At 29.7% G+C, this 21,374-nt stretch overlaps 1 protein-coding gene across 1 annotated transcript; it reads right to left on the bottom strand.

Annotated features, from left to right (window-relative positions):
- Positions 1 to 11,465: 11,465 nt before the first annotated feature.
- Positions 11,466 to 21,087, bottom strand: Hr38 (Hormone receptor-like in 38). Its single transcript, XM_065499914.1, has 4 exons — positions 20,755 to 21,087; positions 13,670 to 14,965; positions 12,430 to 13,549; positions 11,466 to 11,761 (listed from the first exon to the last, which is right to left on the bottom strand). The coding sequence occupies exons 1-4, from the start codon at positions 20,773 to 20,775 to the stop codon at positions 11,505 to 11,507; spliced, it is 2,694 nt and encodes an 897-aa protein (XP_065355986.1). The 5' UTR covers positions 20,776 to 21,087; the 3' UTR covers positions 11,466 to 11,504.
- Between the last annotated feature and the right edge of the window lie 287 nt (positions 21,088 to 21,374).

Here is a 21,374-nt window from a genome sequence, read left to right as displayed (position 1 = left end):
ATTTAGGGTATTCAATTACTCGGGTTTCTGGTTTAATAGGTTAATTAGAAAATAATTAATCGGGGTTAGAATTAATCGGTTAATGTTTTTATATGAAAAATATAAAATCACTCATAGATCGGTAATAAGACGTCCTAGAGGAAAAAGGGCAATAATTTGTGATCACTCATATATATTTCCCACCAAATATCGATTTTTATATGAAAAATATAAAATCACTCATAGATCGGTAATAAGACGTCCTAGAGGAAAAAGGGCAATAATCTGTGATCACTCATATTTCCCACCAAATATCGATTTTTATATGAAAAATATAAAATCACTCATAGATCGGTAATAAGACGTCCTAGAGGAAAAAGGGCAATAATCTGTGATCACTCATATTTCCCACCAAATATCGATTTTTATATAAAAAATATAAAATCACTCATAGATAGTTAATGAAAGGTCCTAAAGGCAAAAAGACAATAATCTGTGATCACTTATATTTCCCACCAAATATCGATTTTTATATGAAAAATATAAAATCACTCATAGATCGGTAATAAGACGTCCTAGAGGAAAAAGGGCAATAATCTGTGATCACTCATATATATTTCCCACCAAATATCGATTTTTATATGAAAAATATAAAATCACTCATAGATAGTTAATGAAAGGTCCTAAAGGCAAAAAGACAATAATCTGTGATCACTTATATTTCCCACCAAATATCGATTTTTATATGAAAAATCTAAAATCACTCGTAGATCGTTAATAAGACGTCCTAGAGGAAAAAGGACAATATTCTGTGATCACTCATATTTCCCACCAAATATCGATTTTTATATGAAAAATCTAAAATCACTCATAGATCGTTATTATTTCATATTTCCCACCAAATATCGATTTTTATATGAAAAATCTAAAATCACTCATAGATCGGTAATAAGACGTCCTAGAGGAAAAAGGGCAATAATCTGTGATCACTCATTTTTCCCAACCAAATATAGATTTTTATATGAAAAATATAAAATCACTCATAGATAGTTAATGAAAGGTCCTAAAGGCAAAAAGACAATAATCTGTGATCACTCATATTTCCCACCAAATATCGATTTTTATATGAAAAATCTAAAATCACTCGTAGATCGTTAATAAGACGTCCTAGAGGAAAAAGGACAATATTCTGTGATCACTCATATTTCCCACCAAATATCGATTTTTATATGAAAAATCTAAAATCACTCATAGATCGGTAATAAGACGTCCAAGGGGAAAAAGGACAATATTCTGTGATCACTCATATTTCCCACCAAATATCTATTTTTATATGAAAAATCTAAAATCACTCATATAAAACAAATTTTGTATGGAAATTTTGTTTGATAAACCCTTGATAAATTTATAAACTGTTTATGCATATGGGGGTTATTATATAATATCCACGATTGTATCTGATTATCTTCGAGGTTAATGTCTTCAATTTTCTTTATAAAACATCCACAATTGCTACTGAATGTGATCAAAGTTAATGTCTTCAAATTCCTTTATAAAACATCCACGATTGTTCCTGAATGTCTTCGTGATTGATGTTTTAAATTTTCTTTATAAAAGATCTACGATCGCTCCTGAATGTCTTCTGTCTAAAATTGTTTTTATAATTGCTTATGCATGTTTTTGTGGTCAGTGTCTTAATTTTTCTTTATCAAACAACCACGATTGCTCCCAAATATCTTAAGTTTTATTTATAAAAGATCAACGAAAGCAGTTCCCCTTGATCATGTTGATATTCCGAAATAAAACACTTGAAATGTTATTTTTACATCAAGGAAAAAGTAAATTTTTATTCTTTTTTTTTGTTTATTTATTCATACATTTCTGTATGTGTAATAATATAATGCAATAATAGTAACAAAAAACTTAATAATAACTAATATTAACTATTAATTAAACATAACGTAAGTAGATATTATAAAAATAAAAAAAAACGAAAACAAAACTTAACAAAATTTCGAAAATCAATTCGAACTGAGCAAACAAATTTCATTTTTACTTAAAGATTTTAAGGTTTTTTTATAGAAAATAAACTTTACATAGTCGATTTTTAGTTAAATATAACAATAACATGGTAAATAATTAAATATAACTGCGGATATAAAGTGAAGGTTTAGTTAGTAGCTTCTTTATGGAGTTTCTTGTTTGTTTTATAAAAATTAGGGTAAAATTTAAATAAATAAAATAAATTCATTTTTATGCATTGTTTAATTTAACATTTCTTTTAAATGTTTTAATTAGCACTAAAACAAACAAAGAATATTTAAGTAAAAAACTAAACAAAGAGATATTTTATTTTTTTTTAATTTAAGTGAAAACTTTTTTAGGTTAATTTTATTTCAATTTTTTTTAAACACATAAATTAAGTGCAATTTTTAACAAAACTGAGACTTATTTTGTATTGTATGTATGTATTTTGTAGTAAATATATATTTTCGTTTAATAATTTATTTATTTTTCTCTTTTGTTTGAGTTTTAATTTATTGTTTAATGAATTTTTTTTTCATTATGCTTTTTTTACTTTTAATTGAAGAAGGAGTTTTTAGGTAACAAAATATATTTTTAGTTTTTGTATATTATTTATATTTAAACAGTTTTATTTTTATTATATTTCCTAGCTAAAGTATCAAGAAATATGTAATTGAAATTTTTGAAAAACAAATATTATGAAATATGAAAATACATGTAAAAAATATTTTATTTTTTTATTCATTCATTTGTCTTAATTTTATTTCATTTATTTTAGTTTTTTTCTTTGAGTGTATGTTTATTCTTAACTATGGTTTTTAGTTTTTTCCCGTTTTTATTTATTTTTTATTAATATTTTATTTCTTTAAATTCATATTCCTTTCGAAAATTCAGGTTCCCAATGTTACATTTCAGTTTAACTGTTTTTAAGGTACATTTGTAGTTAATTTTTTTTATTTCATTACATATTTTATTTAAAGTTTTAAATGATTTTTTCTTTATTTTTTTTTTTGGCTGAAATAAATGAAAAAAATATGTATTTTAAAGAGATTTTTATAAATTTCAGACATTTTTTATATCCTTCAACGTATGAATAAATTTGTAAATAATGATGTATAAATAAATTTGTCATTATCTTTATAATTTGAGCCAAAACCTCCTTTGCTAGCTAGATGAGTGGATTTTATAAAGTCCGTCTGTCCGCATGTCTGATACATCAATAAATCGGTCCATAAATGGCTGAGCTTTGAGTAAATAAAAAAATAAATTCAAGATTTAAGGATCTGTCTGAAATACTAAAGTTTCGAAGTTAATAAGTCCGCGACTTTTTTAATTGCACGGCTCTTAACTGAAAGGGCAACATTGCTCCGGTCAACTGGCATCTGTCAGTTGATTCCTGTCAAAGTTTGAATCTGCTGCGTCATTTAGTTTGTGTTTGACAGTTATTAATAGCAGACTATCTCTTGACTTGAGGAGAAACTGGAAAAAGTGAATTTCGTCTGCTTTATTATTTTTTACGAAAAAAAAAACATCATTCATATAAAGGCTATGCTTGATACTATGGGTACTCTGCACCATCAATTTCTATGGTAAAAAAGTGGTTTACTGAATTACGTTATGGCCGTACAAGCACGGAAGTGGGTATGAGAAAGCTTTTCGCAAGATCATCTCATAAAAATAGCAATTTTTACGTCCTGGACAAATCTTATTTTTTTGAAAGGGATAACAAATTTGGATTAACTCTTTGGAATCTCCAATGTTTATGTAGAATACGATGGTGACCCACCATTAAGTTTGACAATGTTTTAGTAATAATAAATTTTGATATCAAATAGCAAAATCATCATTTTTCGATTTTTAACTGAATGAAAATTCATACCTCTATTTAGGTTTGAAAAATCTTTGATAATCCCAATATCGTCCCCAGAAAGGTAACCTTAGCTTGGATCCGACAAACTGTTTGAAGGTTGTGTTTTATTCACGGACGGATGAAATATGTAAATATTCTCAGGGGCCTACTAGTGAAGACTGATACTCGGCTATCATCTTGGCTGAAATCTTGGTGCTCTTTAAAACCTTCACTAGAGGGGAAATGCTGTTAGGTTGTGCCGGGACACAGTGACGAACAGGGAATGAGGTCGCGGAAGAATTTGCAAGAAAAGGCTCTGAACTATGCTTGGAGGTGAGGGAAATAAAGGCAAAATCTGTGATTTGTCACTATTACAGGGTAATATCTGAGAGGAACTTAAATGTCACCAACTAATTCTTGGGGAACAAGCCAAATGACCCAAGTTACGACATAGCAGGCACCAAATTGCTGTTAGAGTTAGAGAGGGTAGTTTGAGAACTTTTGTGTGCGTGATTACGGGCTTAATAAAATTTGTTTAATTCCTCGGTACTCCAAACGTATTGAATTAATTCTTTATATAATTAATTCCTCATTGAATCATTCAAGTTTTTTCTAATTCAAATCAACAATGAATGAATTCTATTTAAATAAAAGCCTTTGAATGAAGCTAAAGAATTAGATTTTTGTCACCGAAAAAAAAGTACGTGAAAAAATAAATAAAACTTTTAAAAAAATCCAATATGGACTTTCCAAAAAAATAGCAAAAGATTTGAAGGTTCATCTTCACACTGTTTCAAAAGCCATTAAACAGTATAATGAAAACTTGAATATTGAAAGGAAACCGGGTCCGGAAGTAAAAAGGTCTATCAGATATTGGTAAAATAAGTCGGAACAACTCTTTCGAAGAGTACCGTACACTTCTATCAGAAAAGCAGCTCATAAAGTTAAATGCTCTGATTCTTTTGTACTCAGAGTCAAAGCTAATGCTGGGTTGAAGTCGTATAAAGTTCCAGATCGCAATGCGCAAAAGAACTTAGAAGCAAAAGAACGATCGAAAGAATTGAGATCAAATTTTATAAAAAAATACACCTTTTGTGTGATGGATGTTGAAACTTATGTACTGGCAGCTCTTTAACAACTTCCGGGTCAAGAGTTTTATGTGGCTGATGTGGAAGTTTCAAGAAGTTTCTTGTGTGGCAAGACATTTGCAAATATACCAATGATTTGTGACATCAGGTACATTAAACACAGAAATTTATATTACGGAGTGTCTACAAAAACGGCTTTTACCTTTCATAAAACAGCATAGAGTGCCTTCATATTTCTGGCCTGATTTGGCATCATGTCACTATGGAAAATAAAGCCTTGAGTGGTATTCAAACTATAATGTAAATGTTGTACCACTGCATGCAAATCCACCCAACTGTCCAGAACTTCGGCCTGTGGAAAGGTATTGGGCTCTTTTAAAAAAGAATTAAAGAACACAGGAAAGGTATCGCAGGACATGTACGATTTTATGCGTAAGTGGACCACCTCATCCAAAATGGTAACGAAAACAACTATGTCTCTTCTCTTTTCATTTTAATTATTCTCGAAGGAAATCATAATGGACCCTATGGGCCTCCGAGTGAAAGTGAATGGTTTCAAATATTTAAAAATCTCTTTAAATTATTAGAAAAAATCAGTTTAATACGCAAAATTAATTTTAAAAAATGTTGTATAGGTTTTTTAATTTTTAAATATAAAAAATTATGAAAACAAATTAAGAAATATTTGCTCTATCTAAATAAAAAATCGTTACATACAAGAATCAACACAAATGAACGATCATTAAATCCTCTTATTAAATATATATGTATGATATGTTTTTTTCGTTTAAATCTATAATGTTTTAAAGCCAATCAGTTTAATGTGTGATTAATTATAAATTAATTTATTATAAATATTTATTTTAACTATATTAATTTGAATTAAAAATAAAAAAATATTTGTTACCTAACTACAATACTTAATAAATAACAGCGAAGGGGGAGGGGGAAATATTAAAAAATATAAATATATTTATGAATATATTATAGCTTAGTATTATTTTATTTATAATTATGTTATGTTTTAGTTTTAAAGGTATATAAATATATTTTATACATATATATATATTTAATTAATTATTTATTTAGTTATAACTGTAGTTAAACACTTAAATACATTAAATAAGTATAAATTAATTAGCAAGTTTACTGTATAATATATAAATTTAGGTTTTCCATTTTCATATTATTATTTTATAAGGAAAGGTATTTAAAGCTAATGATATACAATATAACTAATTACTATTAATATGTAAAAAAACATTGTTTTTATTCAAATATGAAGGTACATGCAAAATATGGAACTACTACAAAACATAAAATTATGAACTGACATAACTATCACAATGGAGACATATAAGTATACATAAATACGTACGTACAAATATATAGTATTGTAGAAAAATAAAAACTATACGATTGTTTTACGAGTTTTGGATACAAATAGAAATAATTAACCCTTTAAAAGAGCTTTAGTAAATTTTGTTCATTTCAAGACACACACAAAAGGATCAATTTTAAAACAAAATATTTTTATTTTACAGTAAAAATATTAAGATTAACAGGGTTTTTTAAGAATTCTAAGTAAAAAAATTAGTTTATTTTTTGTAAGATGTATAAAAAAAATAGTATAAACATGATATCTAAGTTTAGGGTTAATGTTAAGGTAATTGCTATTACTTTTAAGTATTTATTTATAGTATAAAAATATCTGCAAATTAAACCTTTTTTTATATAAATTCATTTGCAGACATTTCTTTGTTTTGTGTTGTTATTAAGGTACATTAACTCTCGTGAAATTTGTTTAAAATTTTAGATCTTATTAACTAGTTTTTTGTTTTGTGATTTAGTTTAAGTAAGAATGCAACAAAGAAAACTATAAAAATATTAACACTTATAGCTAAGTTAAGGGTTAGTTTTACAGAGAACTGCTAAAAGCTAACTTTAAACTAATAAAAATAACCTTTAATTAAGGGCTTTAAAACTTATCTAAATGATAAATTAAGACTTAACCAAAATTAACTTAACTATGGTTAAAATTGTGAGAATTTAACAGTTCTAAGTTGTTTCTGCTTAACAACTTGATAAGCAGGGCTTAGATGTGGTAAAAATAACCCTTAACTGGTTTTAATTTAACTAATTGCTAAGAAAGAGAGAGAGATAGCTGAAATATGTAGAATTTGTGTTGGATGGAACTTTATAAAAAAAATAAAGACAAATTTAATCGTTTTTTTCAAAAACCAGTCAAGCAACCAATTGTTGATTTTGAGTAAATCAAAGAAACATAAAAGTTACTTTTACAAAATTTATATTTTTTCCTATAAAAGTTATCCATTTGTGTAACTATTTGATAAACATAAACCTTTTTATCTATATTTAAAATATAATATAAAGTTTGCACTTGACTGGTTTCTGAAACTAACAGCCATCACTATTGTAAATTTCATAAGAAATATTATAACTTTTTAAAGAGTTTAAAATCATATTAATTTATACATATTTGTTCTGAAATACACTCGTTCTACAATGGATTCTGCCTCCGTTGTAGTCCATTGAAAAATATTCCCATAAAACTCTTTATATCCAACCAAGTAGGGTTTTAAAGCTTATAAATCTTTTATTTTTTTCACATTTATTGAGACCTACAACAGTTATGAAAAAAGAATAGATTAGGGCCTAGTATTACATAGTATAAAAAGTCCCTTGACTTCTTTATGCGCTAAACACGGATTTCTAGGCTTTGCTTTATCATAATAGGGGGCAGAATTTATTTTTTTGCATTAAACGATGCGTTTACCTTTACAAAATAGTAATCGCCCAATAAATCCATTTTTGGATTTTTTGTTGCTTGACTGGTTTTTGAAATAAACGATTCAATTGAAATGTAAACTTACGAGTTTAAAACTTATTTAGACGAAATGGGATTTCGCTGGTTAAGCTTCTGTAAATCCATAAATTATTTAAACTCTTTACCTGTTTTATATTTAACTCTTAAAATCATAAATTAAAGTTTATATTTTACTCAAGTTAATCTATTTTAATAAAGACAGTTAACCTTAGGTGTTTCCAAAAGGTTAAACTGATTATTGTTATAAATCTTTAAGTTAGTTTAAAATCTGTAAATTCATGGCTTATGTTAATTGCTTTCCAAAAAAATGTCAACTAAAGTTTAAACTTCAATGAACGGACATGATCAGCTAGCTTAGGGCGGATGACAATTAATTATTAGATTAATTAATCTAGAAATAAATCTAATCTCACGTAAAATGGTTTTATTTCTAAGTTCATTTTCTGTAAACCGTATTCGAGTAACGTTTTCGTTTTTAAAATGAATTCACATATTTTTGTATATGCCATTTGATTGTTTCAATGCACGAAATCGGGTGATTTGAAGAAATTAAATTTTTCAATTACTTGTTTTTAATATAATATAAAAATAATATGTGCAATTTTTCTATTCATAAAACATTACTTTCGTTAAATTTCAGAGACTTGAAGTTTCCAAGAGCAAATTATTGGAAATTCAACGAGTGTTACTTCTTATTGTAAATTTCGGAATATCACACCTCTACCGACAAATTTAGAATATTCAAGACCTTTATAATGATAATTTAAATTTTTTTGGAATCTTTTAACCATCAATTGGAAATATACATTCAATATTCATTGAAACTATTACCATCATACATACATTTCAAGAAATTTCATCTCATATTATGCTATAGTACAACTATAAATATCCAGTTTCCGGTAAGTACAGTCATTTACTAAATTTTAAATTTGCATTAAAAATATTGAAACAATAAAAAAATTAACGATAAGTTAACTAGGGGTTTGAGATCTCTGTTTTGCAATATAAATTTGATATTTAAAAGGATATTAATGGAAATTTCTACAACAGTTTGTCTCATCTTAAATCATGCTTAATTTGAATCTGCTATCAAAATAAATTGATCAATAAAATCAATCAACGAAATATCCTTTTTTATACCCTTTAGCATTCGTAATTTTTAAATTTTTCATTTACGACCCCACAAAGTATATATATTCTGGATCGTTATACATAGCCATTTCCGTTTGTATGCTGAAATCAACTTTCCTTAGCCCCCAAATAATATATACAACATACATGATTCATACATCAATATATCCGTTATGGGCCCGGTTCGGTTGCTATTTAAAATCGAGAAAATCGGCCTACAAATGGCTGAGATTTAAGGAAACAACCAGATCAACCTCGATTTATTACCTATTTAATATAGACAATTTCAAAGTTCATTCAAAGATATTTCTAAGTTCTTTCAATGACGTATTTAACGCCATAGTAAGTCGGACCTACAATGGGTCAAAATCGTGATTTTTAACCCGATTTTTTTTTCACAAATAAATTTTTTTTTTAAATTAATAAAAAAAATGTTGAAAAACAATTTCACTAATAAATTTAAGAATTTTAGATACATTGTATTAAAATTTTGAAAAATTATATTTTTTAAAAAACTTAAAAAAAATTGAAATAAAAGTTGTTAATCGTTTTTTTTTTAATGACTTTGAATTGTTATAGTTATGAAATATAATCAAAGTCAACATTTTTAATTGTACGAAAGTCTTAATTTTGACAAATATTGATATTAATTGTTTTATATATTTAAACCAATATAAATGTGCAATGGTCTATAATATTGATTTTTTAAACAAAATTCTATGTTTGTCATCAAATTTAAAAAAATGTTGCTTAAACTGGGAAATCAGATTTTATAAAAATAGTAAATTTTTCTGTAGATAAAATGCTACAGAAATTTATTATTTTTGTTATAATAAAATAATTTTTTTTTTATTATTCTTTAAAAACATAAAAAAATATTTTCTGAAAGCATTTTTTTTATCAATATTAAAATGTAAAATTTCTCTGAACATTTTGTTTTCGTTGACTAATTTTGTAAAAATCAAGGTAAAATTAAATTGAAATTAGAACTTTTCCAACAAACCAAACGCTATTGAACTGGAACAATTAGGAATCGCCAAATAAACGTTTACACATTATCCGCTGCCATTATAGAAAGTAATTTTAGTGTCATCTCGGCCATGAAATCCGATAGCTCTGTATTATCCCAATATACCAAAGTATATCATAACAATGTCGAAAATATTATCTTTTTACTATAAAATTTTTTTTATTTTTTTTGTAATTTAAATTTAGATTTTTTCTTTTTATGGTTTAAGTTAAATTAAACCAATATAACACTATATAGTGTTGATTTCAATGGACATGTTTCACTAAAATACGTAATTGGGTTTAAAATTTAAATTTTTAAGATTGATAATAGTTAAACTTTTCACATAGTTCAAACTTTAAGCTTTATTAAAACCGGAGATTAACTTTAGCCGTATAGTTGGGCATAAAATATGTAAAATATGGCATAAAAATAGTTAAACTCTTTAATGAGTTTAAATTTTTAACCTTTATTAAAATCGGAGATTATCTTAAGCCAAAAACTGTTTCAAATAATTGAAATTTTCAAAGTGTTCATACATTTTGGAACCCCTCTCTCTCTCTCTTTAAAAGATTTCATAACTCTGAATTAAACTAAAATGTTTGTGCGATTTATAATTAATTAATTAATGTTTATGCATGATTAACTAATGAGAATCTTGTGAAATTAGTAAAACAGTTAAACTGTTTAAATTTAATGAGATGTTTTTTTTGTTTTGACGATAAATAATTTCAAATTATTATCAATAATTAATGAATTTTCATACTTACTAAACTAGTTTCTTAATAAATATATTAAAAACTTACAAATACTAATTACAGGTACCAAATAAAATAAGGTAATTGTAACAAAAATGACTAGAAAAAATATTTTATAAATCTAAAAAAAAAAAAAAAATATTGTGCGTTCGTTCGAGAAATTATATTTATAAAAGGGGGAAACACAATAAGGGCGTAGTAGAAAAGCAGCAGAATAACAATATATTAAATTATTAAGAAATTATGGTATTTTTTTCAAGTAGTTGTAGTTGATTTAGCGCAGCAAATCCAAACGCCTTATTGTGTTTATTGTCTTATCCTTTTTTATATTTGTTTGTGTTTTATTTGTGTTTGTGGTTTGAGAGGGGTTGTTTTTCGGTTTCCTTCTGTTGAAATCAATTGAAAATAGATTTTGACAACTTAAACTATTGCTAATTTTTCAATTAATGTCTATAGTTTCAAATAAATAATAAATTGCTTTAAATAAAAAAAAGAACGTAAGTCACGTAAGGAATTTTTGCTTTAAAAACTTTAAAGAAAGGAAACAAAATTTTCAATTGATAGTTAAAAGGATTTATAGAACTTAATTTTTTAAAAAAAAAATAAGTATAAATTATAAATAGTTACTTATATTTAAAAATATGTATAAATAAAATATATTAGTTGCTAAATAAAAATTTTATTTAAATTTACTATTTACACTTAAATTAATTTTATAGTTATTATGTAGTTTTTCCTTTTTTTCCTTAACTATGCTTATCTTTCTTATATTTAATTTTTTGTGTGTTTATTTAGAGGAAGGGATGATTACTATTTAAAACGGCAAACTGGCCACAAACATATTTTCGATTAAGGCGGGCGCCGGCACTAGATCCTCTAATTTTAAATAGAATATTCTCTGCAGGCCTTGTACACTTAACGATCTTAGTTCGGGTAGTTTACCTAGTAGGCGACTGAAATAGTGTGGTTTCTTTTGTGCTTCGGCATTGTAGGTTACATGATCTCTCAAACTACCAATAATTTTCATTTGTAGTTGTTCGACCTTTTTCGGTTCTCGTAGGCCATGACGTTCTGAAAGAAAAGATTAATAAGAAGATTGGGATGTATTATTATGGATAACAAAATAGGAAACTTTGTATATAACAAGTTTTTCTATAGAAAAGTTTGTGTATTACAAGTTTTTTTTACAGAAAATTTTGTGTATAACAGTTTTTTTTACAGAAAATTTGGTGTATAACAGTTTTTCTATAGAAAATTTTCTATTGATTTTTTTACAGAAAATATTGTGTATAACAGTTTTTTCTATAGAAAATTTAGTGTATAACAGTTTTTTCTTTGGAAAATTTTGTGTATAACAGTTTTTTCTATAGAAAATGTTGTGTATAACAGTTTTTTCTATAGAAAATTTTGTGTATAACAGTTTTTTCTATAGAAAATTTTGTGTATAACAGTTTTTTCTATAGAAAATTTAGTGTATAACAGTTTTTTGTTTGAAACATTTTGTGTATAACAGTTTTTTCTATAGAAAATGTTGTGTATAACAGTTTTTTCTATAGAAAATTTTGTGTATAACAGTTTTTTCTATAGAAAATTTTGTGTATAACAGTTTTTTCTATAGAAAATTTTGTGTATAACAGTTTTTTCTATAGAAAATTTTGTGTATAACAGTTTTATGTATAACAGTATTTTCTATAGAAACTGTCATGTATAACAGTCCTAAAATTAAATGCCATACCAACCTGTAACAAGTGTCAATGCACATAGACACGCAAATGCCGATATATCGATCTCCAGATTGTGTAAACTCTTGCTAAACTCCAAAATACCATTCAACCAATCGCCAAACGAACGTTGACACTGAGTCCGATGCAGTACGATGCCATTGCAGAAAGTCATTTTGGTGTCATCGATCCGAGCACGATACGACAAACGCAACACGAATAATTCCAAAGAGGCAGATTGTAAAAGTAACTCTTGATCTTCGGCCGTAAGATCAGAATAGCCCGGTATTTTCTCGGCAAATTGCTTAATGACATCGACCGAGGTGGTAAGAAGATTATAGAATTGTTGAACCTTTTCCGCTTCACTCATTACCACGGGAGAGACTTCTTGGTTAGGCTCACGATACTGTGAGTAGTCGAGACATGATGGATCGGGTGTGGTGTCGACATGTGATCGCACCAAAGCGGTAATTAGAGAGACGGGTGGCGAAGGTGGTGATTCTTGTGGAGACTTGGGTTTGGAAGGCAAACGACCGCGGCGACCTTTTAGAGAATCGGTGCGTACCACCTCCTTGACCATGCCGACGGCTAGACACTTTTGAAAACGACAGAATTGACAACGATTTCGTCGTCTCTTGTCGACGGGACAGTTTTTATCTGCCAAGCACACGTATTTGGAACCCTTTTGGACGGTACGTTTGAAAAATCCCTTACAGCCTTCACACGTTCGTACGCCATAGTGTTGGCAAGCAGCCGTATCTCCACACACCGCACACAATTGCGAGGGTGGTGTTGGTATGACTCGGCCATTGAGCAAATCAGTGGTTTGTGTAATGTGATGTAGTATGGGCGTCGATGTTTGCTGTCGCACACTGGGCGAATTGGACGCTGAACTTGGTGCACTCGACAGTTGCGAATGTGTGTGATGCTTGAGGTGTAGTGATGAACTACTGCCTATAATCAGCTTAGGAAGTTTCGGACTATGAGTGATGGGTGATTCAGAACGATTGACGGGCAACGAAGCTCTACGCAGAGGAGCTAAAGCAGCTGTGGAAGCAGCAGCCGAAGCTGCTTCCAATTCGGACATGGTAGGAAATGTGGGTAAGCTATATCGTTCAGCTGGTGAAGATTGATAGTTCTGAAAATATATGAATTGAAATTCATTAAAATAAAAATGTTGTCGACTTGGATTGTCGTTGTGAGGATTAAACAGATTGTTGTTGGATTTTTTTAAATTTTATAAAATTTTAAAACTTACATTTGGTTGCGACAATTGATACTGCTGATAGAAACTTTCACTCGCAGCCGCCGCCGCAGCATTGAAATTCTGGACATTTTCATTGCCCGAACTGGAGCCGTTATTGAATTCATACGAGGAAGCCGAAGAACTTGATGAGGCTGGCGTCGTTGTGGCATTAAAATGGCCATGATAACTAAAATTATTTGTTGTCTGTTGCTGGGGTGGGGGCTGGTTGTGGAGCTGCTGATGACTGCCGGGCAAATTGTGTTGATTCTGCAACTGCGAATGCAAATGAGGATGCTGGTGATGATGATGTGTATGCGTCGCCTGATGTTGAGAGCTGAGTGATGTGTTAGTGTTGCTATTGTTGGAGGTGGTGTGTTGATTCAATGCAGGTCCACCTATAGCCTCTGTGGATGTGGACAAAGGATAACAATCTTCATCCATTTTAATGGTTAGTTCTGTAGTTAGAGAATCTGAAGTTGAAGAGGATGTACCGTATTTGAGAGAATAGGTTTCTTGAAAACTGGGTAGTGAGAGTGGTCCGCCCAAAGGCGATAAAAGAGGATCTCCGCCCGAACGTGAATGGCCAATATGGTGGCCCGATTGTTGTTGTTGCTGCTGTAAAGCTTGTCTTTCCTGCAGAGTATGTAAAGCTATGGCCGGATCACTGCTAGACCTTAAACTGAGTAGACCAATTTCTTGAGGTGTGGAACGATCGAAACACAACGAAGAATGATCTTGTTCGGAGTTGGGTGTAGTAGCTGTATGTTGTTCGGGTATTGAGGAAAGTCTCTTTTCACGCAGGCAGGTTAGTTTTGTCAAGTTCTCTATAGAGCTGGTAATATCCTCACTGGAACCCACCAAAGTCTCACAGGATGAGTGTAGATCTTGCAGCTGGCTGTGATGATGATGATGGTGGTGATGATGCGCCGCAGAATCCGTATCCCTTGAAGGATTTTGATCAATTGAGGGAGAGAGTAAAGATTGATTTGAATCGGCAGGAAAAAATAAATCTGACAATTGATTAAATGTATGATCAATTAATTCCGAATGCTCCGATGTCGTGGTATCCGTCAAGTTGCCAATCAAATGATCCTCCGAAGCCACCGACAATATATGATGATTACCGCTATGCGACGACGTCACGTTATGGTGATGATGATGGTGTCCACCACTTTGAGTTTGTAAAGAATTGTGGTGCTGGTGATGATGATGGTGGTGGTGATGATGTTGTGACGCTTGAGTTTGGTTTTGTTGAGAGTTCGATTGTGTGGAAAAATTATCAAACGGAGAAAGAGTACCGAAAGTGTTCTGTAACGGGAGACGGTTTAAAAATGACTAAATCAGTTTTTTGTCTAAGCTAGTAACTATAAAAAAATCAAAATACAATATAGAATTATGAAACATTAAAGCTAAGAAGTTAATGTTTCGTTTTGCTAGTGCTAGACATGCGCATTGTCGTAACATTAGAAAATGCAGCAGACGGACGCACAACATTGTTTGTGATTGGCAGTTATTGTTTCCGTCTTGTTTGCTTGCCAATTTCAAGTTACAAATAATGAATTTTTTATATGGTTATTACCAGTTAATGTTTTGGTATTTTTGTTGTTGTTGTTCCTTGTACCTAGTACAATTTTCAACCCTCTTTAAGAATTGTATTGTTTGTGTGTGTTTGTGTTATGAAAAGAAGACCCTTTGGCTTGGTTATAAAAGGTGTTGCTGGTGATAATTTGTTGATTGGTTGCGGTTGACTTTCAATTGAGTGTTTTTTTTGGTTTTTGCCAGGCACAATATATTTTGCGTAAATATTTAAAAGTACTTTGAGTTGTTGTTAATGATAGTGTAATTAGTGAAATATTGTTGTGCAAATTAGAGGAGGGATTTTATAAAGTTTGTAGCTCTATAAATCAGTTGTTTAGATAAATAGATTTGAATATATGTTTGCATATATTTGTATGTTTATATGGCTATGGATATTATCTATAGTATCCAATTTAAGGTGTGATAATTAAAAAAACTGTTTAAAATATTCCCATGTGCTAAAAACATATAAATAGTTAATATTGCAGATTGTATAAAAAGCATACTGTGAAACCTTTTCAAATAGTAGATATTTTGTATTTTTTTTTAATATTTTGAGATTTCTGTGGTTTCGTTTTTATATTTTGCCATTTTTTTAATAAAAAAAATCTAGCAACTTCTACGTTTTGAAACCTTTCATTTTTAACTTTAACAGTACTTCAAATATTTCTGAAATGTTTATAAGAAAAGAAAATCTCCAATAAAATAGTTACAATTCCGATTTAGACTTCGTTTTGTAACTTCGTCGTCTTGTCATCTTGGAAACTCTGTAACAGTTCTTCAGATATTCACTTTCAATTTGAAGAACAAATTTGCATACGATTGAATATTTTCTTCAAGGAAGTAGTCATAATTTTAATTTTAGACTTCGCTATTATGTTTGCATTGGAAGGTATTTAAAAGGTCTATCCTATTATATGTCGAAATTTCGGATTTAACCTATTTGTTCTAAAATTCCAAATTAGGAATTCCTCAATGAAACATTGGGACCACATTAGGTGCGAGGCTGGTAAAAGGAATAATCTCTGTAAGAATACATTTATTTTGTCCAGAGGTTAAGATTTGTATATGGTGTTGTGATCACTAAAAAATCTATGACATTAAAATTTCTGTAATAATAAGTATCCTATTTTTGAACTCGTAAAAAATATTAGTTGGAAATTTATTTTCGTGTAATCGTAAAGATCATTTTATAAACAAAACATTAATATATATTGGGTGTATTACTTAACCCTTTCCGTACCAAGCAATTTCAAAATTTGCGGATTTCAATGAACTTTTCGATCACATTTTTTATTTGTACACAAAATACTAAAGTAAATCGCACAAAAACATATTACAAGATGAAAAAGAAATAAGACGTAATATTGAGACATTTAAAACAGTAAGAAAAAACCGTATAAAATTTATAAATGTCTCTACAAAATACTTTAAATTTGCCTACATATTTGTGTAGGCGGGGACGGAAATGGTTAAAAATTCCAGATCTACAGTTTTTAACAATTAATATGTCATTTTGAAGGGTACATTTACTCTCACTTAAGCCTAGTACTGTGTTCATATTAGCGAAAAATTATGTTTTTTTCATGCTAGAAATTTGACACTTTTGATTTTAATTTCGTGCGAAAGAAGTGCTGCTTATGTTATTTCGTAGTTGAAATATAAGGTTGGCAGATTATTTCACATGTTTTTCACAATAAGAACCCAGATTCGTCAAAACTGACGTTTACAAAAGTGGTGTATCAGCTTTTCTTCATTTAACCCTATCAAAGAAAAAGGATAGCGATATATTTTTCATACATATTTGCTATTCCTTTCTTACGTTGGGGTTAAATGTGTGATGCCACTTTTATACATTTTAACACCGTGACGTATCCGTTCATCATCTGTGATAAAAACAGAGTACTGCTCTTGCGAAATTAATGATTAAGTGGTGATTTTGACACGGAAGACAAAGATCGCCCAGGCCAGCCAAATAAGTTTGAAGACCAAGAATTGGAGGCATATCTCGATGAAGATTGTTGTGTAAAATCATTGGAAGCTACTAAGCAGAAACATTTTTAAAATATAAATTTATTTAAAGTATTTGCCATATTAGCAATGACATTTTCTCATCTTTCTGGAACATATGGATTCGTGAAGATTATCCCAAAGAGAGCTTTCTGCTTCGATCAAAACAAATAGTAGTCGGACGGGGCATGGTCTGGGGGGTTACTCTATATTGCGATGCGAAAGAAATATGTTACAATTGGTACCCTTTATTGCGTTTTCTCATCGCACAAAAAATTAGTTTAAAATTTTTTTATTTACAAGTTTTGACCTTTCATTTTGTCATTCTTCGCTATTGTTTATTTTGTTTTGCCAGTGTTGCTTCTTTATGCGAAAGCGTTTGCGTAGACCATACATAGTACCAAATTGTATTCTTATCGCATTTACCTTTCGCATCGAAATTGCTTTCGCATCTCAATGGAGAGTAACCCCCCCTGGACTATAAAGCGGATGAGCCAAAACTAGCCAGCCACATTCATTCTAAATAGTTTTTAATAGGAATTGCAACATGTGGCCGATCGTTGTCATTATGGAATATTACTGTTTCATTTCTGGCCGCATATTATCGGCGTTTTTCGGCAAATGCTTGCTTTAAATGAATCAGAAGTGTGTGGTACATGTTCCCTGTGTTGGTTTGCCAGATTTCAGCAGCTCATAACAGATAGGGACCTTTTGCACCCACAAAATGAATCCTTTTAGCTTCCATAATTTTGCAAGCTCTTGTTGAGTTTTAGAACAATCTTCATGAAGTAATGTCTACAATTCTTGGTCTTTTTTTATGGTTGACATGGGCGATCTTGATTTTGCATGTCAAAATCATCACTTCTGAACCGCACAAACCATCTCTCACACGCTGAAACCGATGGAACACATTCACAATATGCTTTGATGAGCAATCGGTGTGCTTCAGCAGCACTTTTTTTTCAAATTAAAGAAGTAAAGCAAAACTTCCCGCATGTGACGCTTTGTTGATACAAAATTCGAAATTTTTGAAGCAATTGCTTTGAAGAGTTTTGCATATGATTTTTATACCCTTCACCTTCGTAAGATGGTTATATATAAGTTTGTCATTCCGTTTGTAATTTCTACATTTTTCATTTCCGGCCCTATAAAGTATATATATTCTGGATCCTTATAGATAGCGGAGTCGATTAAGTCATGTACGTCTATCTGTCTGTCTGTTGAAATCAACTTTCGGAAGCCCCAATACATCAATATCTCCGGAATTCTTCCGGCTCGGTTGCTATTTAAAATCGGTTCACAAATGGCTGAGATATAAGGAAAAAACCAGGACAACCTCGATTTTTCACATATATCTGGATTACTAAGTCATTAATATAGACAATATGGATATCCAATGATTGTTATTTCAAAGACCTTTGCAATGACGTATATAAGTAATGGGTCAAAATCGGAAAAAATATTTTTTAACCCGAATTTTTTTTCACCAAAACTTTTTTTCGCTAAAAGTTAAAAAAATTGAAAATTGAAAAAACAAAAAAAAAATTTTAAATTAAAAAAAAAAAATTGAAAAATTTTTTAAATTTAAAAAATGTTTCCAAAAATATGAAAAAACAACTTTGGAAAAAAAAATTTTGTTTACCTAAAAATATTAAAAAATTTTATTTTGAAGTATAATTTGGTGAATGGTATATAAGATTCGGCACAGCCGAATATAGCTCTCTTACTTGTTTTATGAAAACTTGTGTGCATTATGGTGAAATTAATTAAATTATCAATAAGAGATAAATAGCACACACAAGCATGTTTAGGCCTAGGGCTTTAACACATATTAAAATCTTTGATTTTGGTGCCCTACTGTAAGTCAGCACAGCGTCATTTCTGAGGGTCTGTGGAGTCACATAGCATTGATATTTCTATGAGAAATTTCATTTCAATCAGATCAGCCAAAACATTTTCATTCTGCCTCACTGTGGAGTAATATGAAAATTGATCTGAAAAGTTATTAGTAGGGGGCGGATTTATATGCAAATGCATGTTTTTTCTCGAACGTCCAAATACAATGTAGAATAATTATCTATCCGAATCGCACATTTTGCTGCAAAATGGCATCGATTTGTTAGTGCATATTTTTGCATATTTTATTGATAATGCATATTTTGTTATATTTTACTTCAAAATGCATATTTATATGCATATTATGCCAATTTTTAATAAAAATATAATTTTTTGTCGTTAATGGGCAATACATTGTTTCGACAAAAAATTGTTTGTCGAATTTGTTATAGAAATTGCAGTAAATGTTATCGACTAACTTCTTTCGACATCGAGAAACTGACATTAAGTTCTTTATTTCTCTATCAGTAATTGAAAATTATCATTTCAAAACGTTTTTCTTCAAAAAAGTTTAGTTTTTTTAAGTATCAAAAATTTATTAAATGTATCGAAAAACATTCATATTTGTTTTCATTGCAAATTCGATTAATAAGAGATTTTGTAACACATAAACAGTTCCGCTCCTGACAGTAATTTCCAAGCAGTTCTACTAGACTGTCGTAAACTAGTGATTTTGGATAACTTAGACCCAAATGCACTACACAATTAAAGTTTAAATTCCCTACACTATAGATTACATAGAGACACTTATGTAAGTGACAAACTTTATGCTAGATTACATGGGATGTATAAAGTAACCAATTTACTTCTATCTGCATTACAAATACCACGTCAAATGAACCAAAATATATAAATTGGAGTCAGCCAAGTGATTAGCTATTATTAACAATTTCCGTCTATAAGGGATCATTTACTAATTGCTTAATTGCTGGGTTATTACGAGATAAATATTAAGGTTGGATGCTACTCAACAGTACGATCAAAATATTGATGATTTTAAAAGGAAAGTCACAATATAGAAGATCTAAAGATTATGGCTTTAAACAAGTATTCATACCAATTAAAATTAAAATCCATCGTTTTTTTAGAACAAACATTATTTTAAAAATAGTTTTAGAACTGTAATGGTTTAATTCCTGGTATAATTTGAAGAGTTCTAACTGCTGCCAACAGTATTGTGTATTTTTTGGACATTTCGAAATCCATACATACTATGGCGAGTCTAATAGCTAGTCGACTAGTAAATGATTAATGTATGTTCAAGTAATAAGTTTTGTGTTGAAAAGTCCTCTGGAAATTTTAGCACTTTGCTTGTGGTTGCTGTATTGTGCTTTATATTAGAAAGTTCTCACGTTCAAAACAATTTCATTATATGACAACTTAGGGAAGTCTTTTAGCACTTCATTATTGCTACTGACTATATGCTAGCCTTGTCATGTTGACTTCTAACTCAGTCAGTAACCGCTTAAAGTTTTTCTTGCCCAAAATATCTTTACTTTTTAGTCACTAGCTTTAATTTAATTAATCCATTAAATCAGTTATTAAAATCAAAACTAAATAATATTAAATTAAAATAATAATAATAAAACAAAATTTAAAAAGTAACTTCTTACATTTGGTTGCAATAGTAACATGCTTGTTGTAGCGTTTGTTGGCCGTGTCTTGTGATGTTGAATCTGCTGTTGATTGGTATTGGTTGTTGGTCGATTTGTTGTTGTACTACTTAATGTTGAAGACGACGATGCTAATGATGTTGCTGCTGTTGTTGTAGTGGTTGTAGCTATAGCTATTGTTGTTTTTGTTTGTATTGAGCCAGCAGATGATGTTGTAGTTCGGTTGTTTAATGTCTTGGTGGCAATTGATGTTGTTGGTTCTTGTTCTGTTGCTGTCGTTTCAGTTTTTATTTTAACCAATTTATTGCCACTATTATTGACGATATTGCTGTTTTGTTTGTTTTTAAATGTTGTTGCCGCTGTTGATGTTGTTGTTGTAGTTGTAATTGTATTTGTTGTTGTTATTATTGTTGAGATCTTCGGTGGTGTTGTATTTGCTGTTATTGTTTGTGTTTTAAGAGGTGGTGTCACAGTTGTATTTGCTGTTGTTGATGATACCGCTGCTGCTGCAGGTACTGCCGCTGTTGTGGGTGTAGGTAACGTTGTTGCTGCACGTTCTTCTTGTAAATTGGCGTTAGTGTTAAATGCTGCACCTGTAATAAAACAAACAAACAGATTCA

This window comes from Calliphora vicina, chromosome 2 (genome assembly GCF_958450345.1).
Source record: "Calliphora vicina chromosome 2, idCalVici1.1, whole genome shotgun sequence".
Classification (NCBI taxonomy): domain Eukaryota; kingdom Metazoa; phylum Arthropoda; class Insecta; order Diptera; family Calliphoridae; genus Calliphora; species Calliphora vicina.
Note: the sequence above shows the minus strand (reverse complement) of the source record. Positions and strands in the feature narration are given on the sequence as shown.